This window comes from Neopsephotus bourkii, unplaced genomic scaffold (genome assembly GCF_033783945.1).
Source record: "Neopsephotus bourkii isolate Nb327-2 ecotype Australia unplaced genomic scaffold, CSIRO-AGI_Nbou_v1 NB_593, whole genome shotgun sequence".
Taxonomy (NCBI): domain Eukaryota; kingdom Metazoa; phylum Chordata; class Aves; order Psittaciformes; family Psittacidae; genus Neopsephotus; species Neopsephotus bourkii.
This window is the reverse complement of record NW_026901094.1, coordinates 1,335,978-1,354,001: the sequence shown is the minus strand read 5'-3', so window position 1 is coordinate 1,354,001 and position 18,024 is coordinate 1,335,978. Positions and strand designations below refer to the sequence as shown.

The window sequence follows — 18,024 nt, the reverse complement described above, 5'->3', positions numbered from 1 at the left end:
CGCGGAGCTCGGCGGCAGCGGCGGAACGGCGGCGGCAGCGCAGGCCTTCCCCCCCCGCGCGGGTGGTCGCGCCCGACTCAGCATCGGGTTACTAGGGCGATGGTGCCGCACCGCGGGGGGCGTGGCCTCGCCGGTGGGCCCGGCCGGCACTGCAGCCAATGGGAGCAGCCCTGATCCTCCGTCATTTGCATGAGCCCCGAGCGGCGTTCGGCGCAGCCAATCAGCGTCGGGCGGGGCGGGGTGGGGCGGGGCGTGCCCCCCACGAGGGCGCCGCGGCGGAGCGGTGGGAACGGCGGAACGGGCAGGTGGGGCCGGGACCGGGCGGGACGGGGCGGGAGGGGAGCGGAGGGCGAGGGGGCACGGCCGGGATGGGGATGGGGGCGATGGGGGCGGCGGGGGCGGGGATGCTGGAGCCGGGCGTGGCCGCGGCCTGCGCTGCGCCGGGGGAGGCAGGCGGGAGCCCCGGCAACGCGACGCGCCGGCGGGAGAGCGCGAACGGGGGCAGCCCGCGGCATCGCGCCCCCCCTTACATGACCGGGAGCGGTTCGCTTATGGCGGGGACCGGATGGCCGCGTTCGCTGTAGAAGTTATTGGCTTCACTCCAGCGGTCGTTGGGAAGGGGAGACCCCTCTGCCCCCTCCACTGCCCCACACATTCCCCCAACAGATCCCCCACAGCGCCCGCATTCCTTGTCCTCCACGGCCCACCCCCTGCCACGGCACCCATCAGGCTTTCCTTCAACCATCCCCAATACTCAGGGGCTTTGGCCCGTGATCCCCCTCCATCCTATAATTAGGGGTGGGTCCTGTGTGATGGGGAGTGCTGTCAGCCCCATACGCATTTAACGGGGACACCGGGCTGTCATACCTAACACAGGCATCCTGGAAGCTCTGGGCCTTAATCCCAGTGATAATCTCTTGGCAGAAGAGCAGAGCTATGCTCCACGCCACTGGGAATTGAGACCCCGTCCCAACGGGCTTTGCAGGGGAAGGGCACCCAGCAAACCTTGCAGAAACCACAGGTTCCTTCCAAAAGCATCACTGGGAACATCATGAGTGCCAGAGCTGTGCAATGTCTGTCCAGTGTATATTGCCTATAGACAGGCATGTTGCATATAGGCAGTGATTTTGAGGCTGGCTAACGAGAGATGCCTCTGCTTGTAGCTGCTAATGGAAGATGTGATCGAGCCTCTTTTCTTATTAGTTGTAATTATTAATTGTAATGAGGAGGGCAGAGGGGCTGGACGTTGCTTCCCCACTCTTGGTGCTCTCATCTTGGAATGAGAGCGGAATGACTCGGTGCTGGCTTCCACCATCACTGGGTTGCAATGCTGATGCCAGAGAGCGCTCTCCCACTGGGACAGGGTTATGGCCTCCTGCCACCATTGAGCTTCTGCAGCATGGAAAGCAGGAAACCTACTGGGATCACCCACATGGGCAATGCCAAGCGGTCCCAGTCACTGCCGGCGTGGTTCAGAGCAGGCAGCATGCCTGCTGGCCCCATCACTGGCAGGGTGCTGCTGTGAAGCTAAGCAGGACTCAGCTCATGGCAAGGGACTGGGTTTTCCTAATTCCTAAATGATAAAGCACTGCTGTGCGTTCCCAAAGCTGACCCTTTTTACTGCCTTGGCCTCTGGTTTTTGTGCCACCACCACACTGGTGGTGTTATCACTGCAGGATCCCAGTGCCATGCTACTGCCAAGGACTGGTGTGCTCCCATCACCAGAGTGCCTCCAAACCAGGCTCTCCAGGGCGGGTTTGTTGCCCAAGATGGCTAGAAAGCAAAAGCCACAGAGAAGCTGTGATTGGCACAAGCAGACGGTGGCCAGCAGCATGTAGTGCCCGGGCTGGGAGGCAGCATTGCCCATGGACACCCCTGTTTGAGTTCGTAAGACAAACACCCAGTGATGTATATATAGCATGGAAACATCCTGCCCCAGGCTCCCTATGGGAGACGAGCGTCTCACCAGCGCTGCGCAGGGTCAGCCAGCAGCGGGTGGCAGCCACTCACTGCCCACGCGTGGTGCTGCCGGTGCCGGGCTGCGGCGCCGACACGGTTAAGGCACCGGTAGGATCCGGGAGCCGGGCTGCACGCCACCGGCAGCCAAACTTGCCGAGTCAGGATGTGAGAGCAGCAGGAACGGCTCTGCAGCATCCCTGGGTGCTGCCGCATCCCGAGGTGCGGAGGGCTCGGCTTTCCCCTCCTGCACCGGATGCCTCTTCCCAGGGACAGCGCGGGAATGGGGTAGGAACCGCATCCGCTGTGTTTGCCTCCGGCTGCCGCAGCCGCCCTGCACCGGCCCCGCTTCCCAAACCCGCAGAGCCGCCAGCCCCGCTTTTACCCCATTGTTGGTTTTGCCTCCTGACCGCGCATCTCCGTTCGAGCACCGGAGCCAGGTACGTGCGGTGCCGCGGCGGGGGCTCGGCCGCGCCTGGCCGGCAGCCGTGGGCACAGTGGGCTCCTGCCCACCGGCGCGCTGGGGAAGGGGCAGGCGCTGGCGGGTGCCGCACGTCGGGGACCCTGCTGGACCCCGTTCCGTTGGTGCTGGTGGTACGTGACGGCCATGCAGGGCGAGCCCGCCCGACGTGTCGTGAGTGCTTTTGGGCTGTGTCATCCACTCGGGAGCCTGCGCTCCGGCACACGCAGCACCATCGCGGGCGACCTCACGTGTCGCAGCGCTGAGCCTTGTCCTGATGCCCGGGTCTAAGCACACCTGAGCCCACCGGGCACGGGCAGAGCAAGGCATGAGGAGGGGAGGGAAAGGCTGCTCTGCAGCAGAGGCTTCCCTGGGCAGAGGGAAGGGGCAGGGCTGCTGCGCTGCGGATCCTGCGGCGCCGGTGCTGCGGGCAGGGGGCTGGGAGCACCGGGGGGGGGAGGGTTCATGGCACCAAGCAGTGCAGGGCATGGTAACTGTGCCAAAGTCACCTTTCCCGCGGCGTGCTGGGGGGGAGCTTGTGCTGAGGCTGCTGGTTGGAAACCCGGTGGAATAGGGATAGAAATACAGGGATGGGTACCCAGAGCGGGGAGATGCTCGGTGCCGTCCTCACCTGAGCAGCGGGGAAGGACACCGGGGTACCCAGGGCAGGGGTCCCGCTGCTCCCTGGTGCCTCACCCGCAGGGGCTCAGCAGAGCTTCATCCCCTGTTCGGTTTAATTCCATGGGCAGTTTGACCTCCTCTCGCTTCGGCAGCAGCATGTTTGGGATGCTACCCAGGCAGAAATGCCCTTTGTGTCTCAGCACCCACACTTGCACCCCATCGTGCTGCTGGGGATGCAGATGGAGCCCGGGGGGAGCACAGGCTCTTGGGGTATCCTCCACCTGCGTCCTGCAGAAGAAAACACTTTTCTTCCCTCTCCATCACCCCACAGAAACTCCTGCGATTGCGGACTCGCAGCTGAGTTTTGCTGTGAGGAAGCTGAAGGTGCAGGAATGGTGCTTGAGGAAGCACCAAACTGCTGGCACAGAGGGGTGCTCCAGCTCCTCAGGGTGCTGAGCCCTGTGTCAGTGTGCCGATGGTCCCGTGGTGCTTCCCGGCAAAGTTCCTCCGATGCACCCCAGACTTGCCAGCCAGAGCACTCGGGCCCCAGCATTACCCCGAGTTAACAGATGTGAAGCACTGATCCTGATGAAAACTGGGGAGAGCTGAGCCCATGGCAATGCTGAGCCCATGGCAGAGCTGAGCCCATGGCAGAGAAGAGCCTGTGGTGGAGCCAAACCCATGGCAGTGCCATGCCCATGGCAGAGCTGAGCCCACGGCAGAGCTGAGCCCATGGCAGAGCCTGTGGTAGAGCCAAACCCATGGCAGTGCCGTGCCCATGGCCGAGCTGAGCCCATGGCAAAGCTGAGCCTGTGGCAGAGCTGAGCCCATGGCAGAGCAGAGCCCACGGCAAAGCTGAGCCCATGGCAGAGCAGAGCCCACGGCAAAGCTGAGCCCATGGCAGAGCAGAGCCCATGGCAGTGCCGACCCCATGGCAAAGCTGAGCCTGTGGCAAAGCTGAGCCCATGCCCGAACTGAGCCCATGGCAGAGCAGAGCCCATGGCAAAGCTGAGCCCATGGCAGAGCCGAGCCCATGGCAGAGCCGAGCCCATGCCCGAACTGAGCCCATGGCCAAGCTCATCCCACTCGCATCCCCCGTGTGCACTCCCTGAGCCGGTCCCGAACCACACAAGAAGTTGCAGTCAGTTTGCGGCAGGGCAAGGAAGGAAGCAGCAGGGCTGCACCCTGTGCTGGGGCATGGGGGGTCCCCCAGCCCGCTCCGGCTCCATTGCACTGCCTCTGACAAAGCGACCCTGCATGGGCCTGCGGGGCTCGCAGGAGCGCGCAGGCAGCGCCGGGGCTGGCAGCTGCGCTGTTGGAGGCAGGGACACGGGCACCGTGAAGGTGACACTTGCAGCAGCCGGGAGGAGCCGGGAGCTTGCAGAGGCCCTGGGGGCTCGGCAGGGTCGCAGGGGAGCAGAGAGAGCCCCGGCCCCCCCGAGCCTGCCCGGTCCCCATCCCGTGCCTGCGGCCAAAGGCAGGAGGGAGCCGGGGCCGGGGCTGCGGTGGGCGGGCGGGTGGCTCCGCGGGGACGGGCTCGGCTGCCGCAGCCGCTGCCATTGGGCCGCGTGGGCTGCAGGGGCTGCGCCGGGCTGCAGGCAGGCCGGGCAGGGATGCGGGATGCGGGAGGGATGCGGGATGCAGGCATGCCCTGGTGGGATGCGGGCAGGATGTGTGATATGCAGGCAGGCAGTGCTGGGATGCGGGAGGGATGCGGGATGCAGGCATGCCCTGCTGGGATGCGGGAGGGATGCAGGATGCTGGCACTCTGTGCCAGGATGCAGGATGTGGGAGAGATACAGGATGCAGGCATGCTGTGCCAGGATGCAGGCAGGATGCGTGCCAGGACATGAGCACGCTGTGCTGTGCCATGCTCCCGCTGTGTCCAGCTGGGGAGGGAGCTGGAGGTCTCAGTCTCCCCAGAAAGCTGTTGGTGACCTGAGGTGTAAAGATGAGCCTGAAGGAAGGTGGCTTAAATGGAACAATTTGCCCCATTTGTGCAGGGAACCGTTGTGGATTTCTGGGGTATGGGAAACTGCAGATGGTGTTGCAGGATGGAGAATGGGAGCAGGAACACAGCTCCCTGGGGAGACATGCGGGATTATCCTGGGCACGGGGATGGGGATAGGAAGGGTCAGGGTCCCTGCACTAAGCTCCCCCTGCACTGAGCCCCCTGTCCCTCAGGGCTCCTATCTGGGATGGGTTTGGGATCAGTGGGCGTCTGGAGCAGGCAGGGCTGCCCTACCCTGCCTGCCGCTGCCTGCACCGAGTGCCCATCCGGCCCCGAGCTTCTGCAACAGGAAGCGCCGTCATGCGCGTGCCCCAAAAACCCCCATTTCTTCCTCATTTTCTCTTTCCCCTGTGGCAGGGGTGAGGCAGCGAGCGGCTCCGGGGAGCCCAGCCTGGCTCCATGTATCCCGAATCCACCACTGACTCCCCAGCGCGACTCTCGCTGCGGCAGACGGGCTCCCCAGGCATGATTTACAGGTAAGGATATGGGGCTCCAAACCCGGGGCCAAGGCACCCCAAAAACACCTCGTGCCAAAACCTCCTGGACTGCAAAGCCCCGCATGGCAGCAGCAGCGGGTCCGGGTGCCATGGGGTGAGCGGGTGCTTTCGGGGAGCGTGCCAGTGCCCCATGGGTGCCACCGACCCTTCCCGCGGCCGCCCGGTCCCGCTCCCCCTCTCTAACGGGGTTTGTGGCATCTTTCTTCTTTCTCCCCTTTGCTGTCGGAAGCGCGAGGTACGGGAGCCCCAAGCGCCAGCTCCAGTTCTACAGGTAACGCGGCCCCTTTCCCTCCATAACATGCCCCCCCGGTAAGCAGACATGACCAAAACCCTGCCTGTGCCCAGCGCACTGCTGGCACAGGGTGGGTATCACCAGCATCACCAGCACACGGTGGGCATCACCGCGTCTTTCCCTGCTCCTGGGTTTGGCACTGCGGCGTGGGGCTCTGTGTGCGTCTGGGTGGGTTGGGGCTGCCCTCACCAGCTCCCCAAGCCATGGAGCATGGCTGGAGGGCTACCGGGGTTCAGCTGCCAGAGGGATGTGGGGCTCGGATCAGCTCCGGAGCATCCTGCACCAATGCTGCTCCTGGAAGAGCCCGCTGGCTTTTCCCGAGGGCAGCTCCAGGAACCTGGCCAGCTGCTCCGCTGCTCCTTCCATTAAGAGAAGCATCATTAAGCGGTACCCAGCAACACTTCCCTGCCCTCTCCACCCTTTTACCATCTGAGGCGAAGGCGGCACTTCTCCTGTGCACTGTGCCAGCAGCAGCCTCAGTGTTGCTGGGGCTGCAGCAGCCCCAGGCCCAGCCCAGTGCTGGACCCAGCCTTGCTATAACAGGCCAGGGGATGGGGGGCTGCCCCCAAGGTTGCTGCAACCCCCCTGCTCCATCACCTCATGTGGCAACAGGAGGGGCTGCCCCGCACCAGGGTGGCTTGGTGGCACCGCGAGGGCTCCTGTCCCAGCACTGCCAAGCCACTGGTGTGTTTTGGCTGCTGCGAACCAGCACTGAACCACTGCGCCGTGGGGACCGAGGAGGGATGGGCTCCGCTGCGCAATGACCCGTCCATCCCCGGTGCTGGTGGTGCCAGACCTGTCACCGTGGGGCGAGGGTCGGCTGCGGGTGGAGGCGGCGATGCCAATGTCGAGAGAGCAGCGGCACGGCCCCGGCTTTTAGCAAAGAGGCCATGAATAATTTAGCTCCCCTTCGCGGGGAAGAAAATCCCCTAATAGGGCTAATGGAGCGCGGCGAGAAAGCTGGGCTCGGGGGGACCGGTGCAGCCGCCAATTGCTTTGGACGCTGAGCGCCGACACTCCCCTAACGCAAAACCACCCGGCTCTTAAAGCTGCCCGGGGCTGCCCACAGCGGTGCTGTTGGTGAGCAGCAGCCCTGGTGTGCGGGTGAGTCAGGCCTGGTGGCACGGGGATGGGCACTGCCTATGCGGGCAGCAGGGAGGGTGCTCTGCACGGGCAATGTGTTGGCTTGGGGAGGTTTGGGGGCTTGGGGTCTCTTTGGTTTTAGGCAGGCTGCTGGGTGCCGATAGAGTCCCAGCTTGGTTACAGCCTCTCCGAGCAGCTTCCCTGTGCATCCACTTGTTGTGCCCCTGGTGCGCGCTAAGGGTTCCCTGTTGTTGCGCAGAGCTGGTGTCCTGCTCCCATCCCTGCTCCTTTCCTGCTTGGGCTGCAGCAGCTCCTGCTTCTCATCCCTCAGGCAGTGCCAGGATTTCTCCTAACGATCATGGATGAACCCGCTCCCCCCGTGCTCTCTCCATCACCCCATAACGGCTCAGACGAAAACCAGAGAGGTGTCGAAATGAGGCAGATTCCTCAAAGCAGCCCAGACCAAACCCGGCCCTGCTCACTGCAGCCATTCCATTGAAGCTCTAGAGCAGCCATGCAGCCGGCTTAGCCTTTTCCTGGCTGCTGCCAAGGAAAGGGATCCCACTGGAGCTGGATGCTGCACCCATGCTCAGCAGGAGCTGCCCCAGTTCAGACCAGCAGCCGCAGAGAAGGGCTGGTGCCGGCAGTGCCAGCTCTGGGCTCAGCTTTGTGCCATAGCAGGAAGAGGTGGCCAGGGTTCTGCTTGGCTTTGCTGCAGGAGATGGGTCCTTTTCCCCTCTCTTCCCCACACTCCCAAGCCCTGGCTGCGGAGCAGCAGCGTTGGTGCTGCAGGAGCTGCCCAGGGGTTTGGTCTCCCCTTGCCTTTTATCTCCTTGGGTTTCTTCTCCCCTGGCGGTCCCACCTCAATGGCAGAGAGCGCTTTGCAGTCAGCTCCTGCTGCTGGGAACCTGAGCTCCACGGGGAAAGAGAACACCACCGGTGGGAGCGCGGCTGGAGCCTGATCCGGCGCAGCTCCGGCTCCAAGCGCTCCCCGCTCCCAGCCGCCGCTCCAGCACCAGCGCCGCAGCTTTGGCTCCGGTCCCCGCTCCTCTCAGACACTGACTGCGAGGGAAATCGATGCTGGTGCGATCCCAGCCAGAGCGGCGGCGAGCGCCTCGGGTGCGAGGAGCCCACTCTGCCGCAGCCTATTTTCGGCAGCCCGCACCGGCTGGGAGGTCGCTGCCGCGGCGGTGGGGAAGGGGCCGGATGGTGGCACAAGTTGCGGCATCGTGCCGCAGGCATGGCAGCCATCGGCGAGCCACAGCCCCTCTGCGGATGCCCTCCTTCCATAGGAGCCCCTTTTCCATCATGACCTCTCCCACCTGCCGGGATTCAGTGCCAGATTCTCACCAGATTCTCACCTCACCTCTACCAGCTCCCAATTGCAACCCAACTGGTGCGAATGGGAGGCTGCACAACCAGGGCATTGCCCATCACCGCATCATTCCTTGCCATGCTGCCATGCTCTCCCTTTGCGCTTCAGCTTCCTACCAAGGCTTTCCTCTGCTGAAGCGCCTGGCTTTGTAAGGGTCCCTGCGCCGCAGCTCCGGCATCATGGCGCGGGCAAGGCTTTGCCCCAAGCACCACTGGACCCCGGCGCTGTGCCGGGCGCTCTCTCCATAGCATCACCGAGCGGTCGGCAGCGTGCCCGGCACACGGAGCCCGCGCCGCGGCAGCGCGATGCTGTCCATGACGTACAGCGAGAGCCTGCGCAGCGTGGCCAGCCGGCACCCCCCGGAGTGGGGGCTGCCCCCGGCGCCCCGGCCGGCCGATGGGCTGGAGCTGCGGCGGCTGCGGGACGTGCGGGCAGCGGCGCGGGCCAAGACGCTGGAGGAGTTCCTGCGGATGCATGGGCTGTCCCTGGCCGACAGCACCGCGCGCGCCACCGGCATGAGGTACAGGTAAGGCAGCGCCGGGGCATGGGATGGAGCTTAGTGCTGGGCTGGGACAGGCGATGGTGGCTGATCTTCATGGTGTGCGTGGGGGAGGCAGGGCAGCGCCGTCGCCTCTTGCTTGCTCGATGATCTCTCAGCTTCTCACTTGCCATCCTCTTTCGCTGCTGGGAAGTTTGCAAGTGCAAACGCCCCCCGCGCCTGTGAAGAGCAGGCAGGTGGAGCAGATGGCTCCAGAAATGCTCCACCAGCCTGAGGAGCACCAGGAGCATCCCCTTGCGGAGCCGGCGCGCCGTTTGGTTGCATGCGGGATGCGGGTGCAGCACGAGGTGTATCAGGGGTTCAGGTGACTTTGGTCCTTCTCATCACCGCTGGTGCAGGGAGGATGCACTGGGCAGCTGGGCACGGGGCTCTGATGAGAGCGTGTGGCTGTTATACTCAGCACACCCTATCAGCTCTCCCCATCGTAGATGGGGTGCAGGGATGGGTGCCCCCATTATGTTTGGGCTGGGGACAGGCTGATTTCCCTGTGACAATGCAGGGGCTCTGTGGCTCTGCTGTGCCATGCTGTGCCACAGGTCAGGTTCCCCTCTGCTCACAATGGCAGAGGTAACATTTACACAGTGGCAAGAGCCCATCTAATATTCATGGGCTCGTTATTTATTGATGGGCAGAGGCTGGCACAGCACCCCCAAAGGTGCTCCTTCGGGCTGGGGCCCCTAAAATCTCTGTGCTTGTTCCTGCTGTGGGGAGCTGCTGATTGGTGCCAGGTGCCCCCGCAGCACTGGTGGCATTACCCAGCTAAGGCGCTTTGCGGCAGAGGGAAGCGGAGGAGATTACAAGATTCCTCGTTAGGTCAGGGCTGAGCACACGTCGCTCCTCCAGCGGGAGGTGCTGGGCTGGGTTTTGCCTCAATCCCCTCCACGGATGCTGGGTGAAACCTGGGGATGCGCTGCTGTGGCTGCAGCCCCGGTGGGGTGTGGGGGGAAGTGGTCCAGCTTCGGCAAACCGATGCGCTGTAACCCCAGCAGAGCCGGTGCCATCATCTCTGCCTGTGCTCTGGTGCGTTTGGCGCCGTGCAAGCGCTCCTGACGGCAGCTTGTGTTTGGGTCCCGCAGGAGGGACGCTGTGGCCGGAGGGAGCCCCCTCACCCCAAACCTCAGCCCCGCGCTGCGCCCGTAGGGGATGCCCGATGTGGCGCAGGGAGGGGGTGGCAACGGGGGGGACCCGACCCCGTGCGCGCTCCCGCTGGTGCTGCGCTCCGCCGGTATCGAGGGCAGGAGGGCTGCCGGAGCCGCTCGGTGCCCGCAGCCCCCCGCCGTCACGTTGGCGGAGCGTCGGCGAGCGGGAGGAGCTCCCGCCTCACCCGGGGCGCCGGCTAAATTTAGGCATCTGTCGCGGCTGGCGGCCGGAGCAGCATGCAGGTCTCCTTTGTGTGCTCCGAGCACAGCATCAAGAGCCGGAGCGCCGAGGACCGCTTGAACAGGCAGAATGCCGGCAGCCCCAGCCTCGGCACCCGAGGCAAGTTCCGGGCCGTGGCCATGGTGGCCCGCAGCCTGGGGCAGCTCTCGGTGCAGAACGCTCCCTCCTCCAGCGAGTCCAGCGTCAAGCAGCCGGGGATGAAGTACCGGTAGGACGCGGGCGCGGTGGGTTTGCCGCTTCTGCTGTTCCTGAGTGAGATGCGCGGTGCCTGGGGGGGTGTGGGGGGGGACCGGGTTGTGCCGCGCTCCCCTAAGCCCCGGGTTGTGTTCTCTCGGTGCTAAAAGTGCTGCCCGTGCGCATCGCGCTTCCCTCGCTGTCCCCTCTCCGGCTCTGAGCCAGTGGGATGGAGGGGGGCAGCCCTGAAACTAGGGTAGGATTAGGAGCATCCCAGTGCCTGCCGAGCCGGGGGGGGGGGGGGTCTGAGAGCCCTGGTGTGCGTTAATCCGTGGATGCTGTGGCATCATTGCCACACTACTGGAGACTTACCCCCTGCAAAGCCTGTGTGGAGCCGAAAGCCTGGATCCGGGTCCGGGTCTGGAGGCGAAGGGCAGCTTGTGTGCGTTGTGCCCCCCGGGCCAGCATCCATCGGGTTAATGTGCTCCGTGTCCCCGGCGCTGGAGCCAAGCACGGGGGGGACTCCCCCCTACGGAGCAGCTTCATGCCACGGTTGAGCTGCCCCCCTGTAGCCCAGATGTGACCGGCACAAGGCACAAAGTGCCTGGGATGAAGGCAGCATCACCACCGTCAGCATCCGCATCAGCCGAGTCCCCTTGCACAGGTGCTGGGGCGGGCAGGAACACCAAACCCCTGCGGCAGCAGCAGCACTGGGGCTATGCACGGTGGCATCATCCAGACTCAGTTCTCCTGCCCCATGGTCCTGTCCCCATGCCAAGGAGCACACCAAGGCCACCCTTTTGCAGGCAGTGGGTGACTGGCAGCTGCAGAGAAGAGTGGCACGGGGGATGCTCCATGCAAAGGGATGGGATAGGAAAGTCTTGGCACAGTGCTGGGGGATGCTCGGCTCCCCCAAGATCTCTGTTGAGCTCAGCACACTTGAGCAGGAAAGTGCCAATCACCAGCCCAGGAAGACCCCGGCAATGCTGGAATGGCTGGGATGGGGCTGGTGCCATCCCCACCAGGATTCCCATCCCGGGGACTTGAGCCACCAAAACACCAAAACCAACTCAGGGCTGGGGGGAGCTGCTGCACCTCCAGATGTTGAGCAATAACGCGGCGGCGCGGATGGAAGATGCCCTGACCCACGGTTTGCCAGCGTCGGGCCGGGTGTGCTGGGTACCCCGCTGCCGGTGGCGGTGGTGGCGGCGGTGGCGGTGCCTCCCCGGTTGCTATGCGACACCCGCGGGCGAGCTGCCGCGGCTCACCTACACTTTATTTATTTTAACGCTCATTTCTGGAGCCTTTGTCATTCTTAGCAAGGAGCTGGTTCCCCAGCGCCGGGGCCCGGGCCCCTTCCCAGGGCTGGGATCCAGGGATGCTCCACTTCGCCAGGACACCCGAGCATCCGAGCCCCGCACAAGCCCTGTTCTCCTTGCAGAGAACAGGCACAGCTCGGGACACATGTGGGATGCTCCAGGCACGATCATCTCCCCGTGTCCCATGGCTTGCTCCCCCTGGTGTGGCTTATTAACCAGTTGTGGGGGGACCATCACCGTGGGAGCATCTGAGGTGGGAATGGGGATGGGGACCGGGGATGGGGACCAGGGACCATGACCTCGCAGCCCCACGCGGATGCGTGAGATGGCACTTTGGGGCTTTCTGGTGGTTTTCCTAATGGGTTTCTGCCTTCCAGGAACCTCGGGAAGTCTGGGCTGCGCGTGTCCTGCCTGGGCCTGGGTAAGTGCCAGGGAATGCCGCAGCCCCTCAGCATCCCCTAGGTCCCCTGCCTGCTGCCGGCGCTGCTGTGCGGAGGGAAGGAAAGGGTTTTCCTCTGGCCCCGCGGCGCTCTTGAGAGGCAGCCCAGAACTTGTCGAGTTCTTTCCTCTTCTCCTCCTCTGACATGATGGGAAGTGACTGGGCGATGCTGGGAGCGCCGCGCTGCACGCGGCGGGGCCAACTGTGGTCACCGCATGCTGGGGCTGAGCCGCAGGAGCCGGGGTGGGTGGATGGGGCTGGAGGCTGGGGCAGGCGGTGCTCACCATGCTCACCATTCACTGTGCTCACCATGCTCACCATGCTCACCACATTCACTGTGCTCACCATGCTCACCATGCTCACCACATTCACTGCGCTGACCATGCTCACCGTGCTCACCATTCACTGCGCTCACCGTGCTCACCATGCAGACTTCATTCACCCCGTCTCTCTCCTCCACAGGAACATGGGTGACATTTGGAGGGCAGATCACAGACGAGGTAAGGATTGCACCCCTGCACCCCATCCCTTCCCAAGTGAATCAGGGAGCGGACGGGGCCGGCACAGCCCCGGTGCTGCTCTCGGTGCACATGGTGTGCACAGGTGCTCAGCATCCCTTCAGCTGATGCTCCTGCTCTCCCCTGCAGATGGCGGAGCAGCTGATGACTTTAGCCTATGACAACGGCATTAATCTCTTCGACACGGCAGAAGTCTACGCCGCCGGCAAGTAGGTACCGCACTTATGGTAGTGGCACAAAGAGCCTCACCCTGCACCCTGGCACCCCCGAACTGCGGCAGTGCTGGGTTTACCAGCACCAAAGCGGCTGCCAGGATGGGGCTGTGTTTGGTCACAGGGGATGCCGGCTCCCGTGGTCCCACACTGCCTGTGCCATGTGGGTAGAGCCATGTGGGTACAGCCATGCACCCTCCCGGTGCCGCGGCTGCGCTCGGAGCGCGGTGGCCCCGAGCATCGCAGGGAGCCCACACACCCGCTTAAAAATAGCAGCTCACGTGTGGGGAGCAGCTCGGCTCCGGGTGCTGCAGCCGGAGGGGACGCGGTGTCCCCGCAGCCACCGCATGCACCGACATCCCCTTCCCCTGCAGGGCCGAGGTGGTGCTGGGGAACATCATCAAGAAGAAAGGGTGGAGGTAAGGTGGACTGCATTCCTCTGTGGCCAAGCCATCGCCGTGGTGCCAATGGGCCGGGAAAGCTGGCGGAGCAGCCGGTGACTCTTCTCTCTCCCTGCAGACGGTCCAGCCTGGTCATCACCACCAAAATCTTCTGGGGAGGAAAGTAGGTACCGCACCCGCCCCGCGGCAACGGAGCCAGGGAGCGCCGGGCTCTCACCACCTTTCCTTTTCCAGGGCTGAGACGGAGAGGGGCCTGTCCCGAAAACACATCATAGAAGGTAGGGATGCTCATGGGCGCCACTGGCCACGGTGCCAGGCTGTGTGGCACCGGTTGCCCCAGCAGCCTATGGCACAGTGTGCCTGATGGTCCCATCTGTACCGCAGGGCTGAAGGCATCCCTGGAGCGGCTGCAGCTGGAGTACGTGGACGTGGTGTTCGCCAACCGGCCCGACCCCAACACGCCGATGGAAGGTGGGTGCCGCGGCGCGGTGCCGCGCTGCTCCCCGCTGCCGTCCGTCGCCATCGCGGTTGGTTTGCGCCAGGCTTTTGTTTCAAGGGCATTTTCCCTTCCCGAGCAGAGTCCGCTCCTCCGCCGCCACGGTCAGCCTGAGCTATGGTGAAACCTCTGCCCCCCCCAGCCCGGTGCCAGGGCAGCGATGGGGACGGGTTGGTGGCGCGGCGCAGGCTGCTGCCCCCGGCCCGGCAGCGGCCGCCTCCACTCTGTCTAAATCTCTCTTTTATCACCAGGGGACCCATTTAGTTCCTCCAAGTCCAGGACTTTCATCGTAGAAGGTACTCCCTGCCCGCCCGCCGCTGCCTGCGTCCCAGCGGCACCTCCCGGGGCAGAACCCCCGTTCCTCTCGATTTCCACCCCTGTCCCCGAGCAAACCCCAGCATAAACCGCACAGGCAGCATCGGCACAACCAGAACTCCCGCTGCCCCTCAGACCACCCCCAGGACAGAAGCAGAGCAGCTCCCAGCCTCCCCAGGGTCCTCGCCACGGGGCGCCCTTTGCCGCCGTGCCAGGACCGCGGCGGGTGCCTCCTCGCCGGGTGGCTCTGAGCATGCCGGGTGCCCGCTCTCCCCGCCTTTGGCTGCAGGAGCGCGCCTTGGCTTGGCCCCAGCCCGCATGGCTCAGGGCCGGCTGCCCCCAGAGCCCCCCCTTGCATGGGGTCCAGGTCTCCCTCCCGTGCCGCGGGTGATGCTCCAGGTCCCTGCACCGGGTCAGTGCCGGGAGCCTCCATGATGGGAAAGCCCCGGCATCACCAGCGGCATGCCAGGGTCAGCTGTGGTCCCCGGCACATCCCGAGCGGCTGCTCCCTCAGTCCCTGTCCTGCTCCTTCGAAAGCATCCTCCGGACACAGCCCAGCTCCCACCTCGCATGGGGAGCGGGATGCTCACGTGTGCGGCACCCCCCTAACCCCTGCCTGCCGCTCTCCCCTTCCCTCCCGGCAGAGACGGTGCGAGCTATGACCCACGTCATCAACCAGGGGATGGCCATGTACTGGGGGACCTCGCGCTGGAGCTCCATGGAGATCATGGTAGGGGCCCGGGGGGACGGCGGCGGAGCAGCCCCGGTGATGCTGATTTAATTGGGCAGCAGCTGTCGGGAATCAGGCGCTTGCAGATGCGCTTAAGCCTCATTCTCCTCCGGCTGGCTGCTCGGGGCTGAGGAGCAAAGGGGGTGCTGAGGGTCCTGGCTCTCCGGCAGGAAGCGTACTCGGTGGCCCGGCAGTTCAACCTGATCCCCCCGATCTGCGAGCAGGCCGAGTACCACATGTTCCAGCGGGAGAAGGTGGAGGTGCAGCTGCCCGAGCTCTTCCATAAGATAGGTACCGCAGCAGGGGTCCTGCCCTGGCCCCCCATGGGGCTCCCCAGAACCCAGGCTGGGGGGGGGGCAGAGCCCATCTCCATGCCGCAGTGATGGGGGTGGCAGCATCACCCTCACTCTGATCTGCCCTCAGGTGTCGGAGCCATGACCTGGTCCCCGCTGGCCTGCGGCATCGTGTCGGGGAAGTACGATGGGGGGATCCCCCCCTATTCCCGCGCCTCACTGAAGGTGAGCCTGGGCCAGGGGTCACATCGGGACAGGCAGGGCCATGGGAGCGGAACCAACCATGACCCACGGAGCCTGGGGATGCTGCGCCCATGAGAGGGCTCCGTACACCCCAACCCCGCTCCTGCTCCCCAGGGGTACCAGTGGCTGAAGGACAAGATCCTGAGCGAGGAGGGCCGGCGGCAGCAGGCGAAGCTGAAGGAGCTGCAGGCAATCGCCGAGCGCCTGGGCTGCACCCTGCCCCAGCTCGCCATCGGTAAGGGGACAGGGGGACACAGGGACATGGGGGGACACCGGGGCCCCGCTCAGGCTCTGCTCTCCCTCCTGCCCCAGCCTGGTGCCTGCGCAACGAGGGCGTCAGCTCCGTCTTGCTGGGAGCCTCCAACGCTGACCAGCTGATGGAGAACATTGGAGCAATACAGGTCAGTGCTCGCCACCGGCACGGTGCTTTGCTCATGGGGCACAACGGGGCAGGACTCCTGCTGCAGTGCTGCAATGCACGCTCCTGCAACGCGTGCGCCTGCAGCAGTCGCTCCTGCAGCGCAATGTGCAGGGAAAAAGAGGCTGCAAACGTGGCTCCAAACAGAGTACAGGGCTTGCTTCATCTGAAGCTGAGCGGAAGAGATGAGGCTTTGCTGGGCTGAGCTCGACCCAGGCTCCCTTAACTGGGTCGCTCATCCGGAGAGCTGGGGCTTGTAGCATCGAGGTCATGGGATGGAGGCGGTGAGCGCGGCTGCATCCTCCCGCCTGCTCCCACGGCACGATCCCGACGCCCATCATGGTCCCCCGCAGGTCCTTCCGAAGCTGTCGTCTTCCATTGTCCACGAGATCGATAGCATCCTGGGCAACAAACCCTACAGCAAGAAGGACTACCGCTCCTAAGCGCCCGCCACGCAGCCCGCGCCGCCCCATCGCTTGCTTACGCTTTGTGGGAGCAAAGTGTTGAGCGTGGCTCACACCACGAGCCCACCGCGCCACCCTGCCCCAGCCCGGCCCATTGCACCGCTGCACCCGGCGGGGCTCTGGCGCGGGGGCACAGGCGCTGGCGGGGCGCGCACCGGGGCCAGAGCCGCCACGGGGACCCGTTGCATGCGTCGCTGCCATCGGTGGTCGCGGCGGCGCGAGCGGGTGCTGTACGCCCGGATGAGGCCGACAACACGAAGCTGTTCCCCAGCCCTTGGCGTGGTGTAGCCCATGGGAACACTGCTCCTCCCGGGACAGGGGTGGGAGGGGGGATGATGGGTACCCCCATGGGCATAGGCACCCGATGAGCGAGCCAGGTGGGTCCCCAGACACATGTCTACATGCAGGGACACACATGCATCTGCACAGTGTGTGCACAGGTACACGTGTGTAGGTGCAGCACTGCCTGCGGTACCCGCAGCCACGCTCACACAGATGGATGTGCACACGGGGCTGTGATCACTCAGAGGTGCAGCGATCTCTGCCTACATCCCTATAGTTAAAACCAGTCTACACAGGCCTCAATGCCTATTCATACATAGACATAGATGCATGCAAGGGTAGATGCACACATCTATGAAAATCACATATTACATATACCAACATACAAATGTAGACATGTCTTCATGTATATACAGACACACCGATCTCTACCGCTGTATGTATATATCCATATAGAGAGATGTGTACATATCCCTGTGAATATATTGATTTGTATGGATATATATGCACACAGACACAGAAATAACAGATAAATAAGGAAATGTGTGTATATACAGCTACATGTGCAGACACATCGATAGCAATAGCTAGATATGTACTATCTGCTTCTTTCTACACCTCTATATAGATGTGTAACTACATATACATGAACATAATCATATTTGTAATTTAGGGCTTATAGGGCTGGGTGTGTTGATATCCTTACCCTAAAGGCATGCTTGTGTGTGTGTATGTGTAGAAACACAGGGGTTATGTGTACACACACACAAGTAAGACATTAAAACACGTGTCTGGGGGTCTGTGTACACAAACACCCACACATACATGCACATCCCTCCCTTAGATGTGCTGCTTGCTCTGTAACTATCCCTATGGCCCTTCATATATATATATATATATATATATATAACTACATAGATGTTTGTATGCATATATAAACATATATATGCTCATATATGTATGTAAAAAGTTACAGGTACATATATCTATATACACACATCTTGCACTATATGTGTAGCTACACCTCTACACCTTTACCTGTATTTATATCTACTCTTATGTGTAAATATATCAAAATTGCAAATACAGATGTGTCTGTGCATATACACAGATCGATACACCTGTGTATCCATACAGATATATCTACATATGTATATATGTGCATATACACATATAATTTACAAGTATGTGTATATATATACACACAGATACAGATCTGTGTATGTACACCGATGTAAAGACAGTTGTATACATCCATAGCTACATGTATATATGCATTTCTACCCATACCTATATACACACCTCATACATGACTTACCCATATACATATGCATAGCCACCTGAACACACAGGTACTAAAATTACACTATATACACACATGTATAAATATAGACAGTGGGTGTATACCTATAGCTATACCTGCGTACCTGCACCTTTAGCTATACCTACACATCAATACCTATTTATAGCTAACCTGTGATATCAG

General features: G+C 62.7%; 1 protein-coding gene across 10 annotated transcripts; it reads left to right on the top strand.

Moving 5' to 3' along the window:
• Positions 1-215: 215 nt before the first annotated feature.
• On the top strand, positions 216-16,526 carry KCNAB2 (potassium voltage-gated channel subfamily A regulatory beta subunit 2). 10 transcript variants are annotated; one of them, XM_061351622.1, is made up of 17 exons: positions 216-305; positions 5,406-5,524; positions 5,775-5,816; positions 12,105-12,148; positions 12,629-12,666; positions 12,814-12,893; positions 13,271-13,315; positions 13,416-13,460; positions 13,532-13,575; positions 13,682-13,768; positions 14,045-14,089; positions 14,753-14,838; positions 15,009-15,129; positions 15,262-15,356; positions 15,489-15,609; positions 15,687-15,775; positions 16,146-16,526. In XM_061351622.1, exons 2-17 carry the CDS (start codon positions 5,448-5,450, stop codon positions 16,233-16,235), a joined length of 1,149 nt encoding a protein of 382 aa, XP_061207606.1. In that variant the 5' UTR covers positions 216-305; positions 5,406-5,447; the 3' UTR covers positions 16,236-16,526. The 10 variants fall into 10 exon arrangements, with proteins under 10 accessions (XP_061207606.1, XP_061207607.1, XP_061207608.1 ...); XM_061351623.1 differs by having other exon boundaries at positions 273-284; positions 5,402-5,524; XM_061351620.1 differs by lacking the exon at positions 216-305 and adding an exon at positions 1,977-2,396.
• The last annotated feature ends 1,498 nt before the right edge of the window (positions 16,527-18,024 follow it).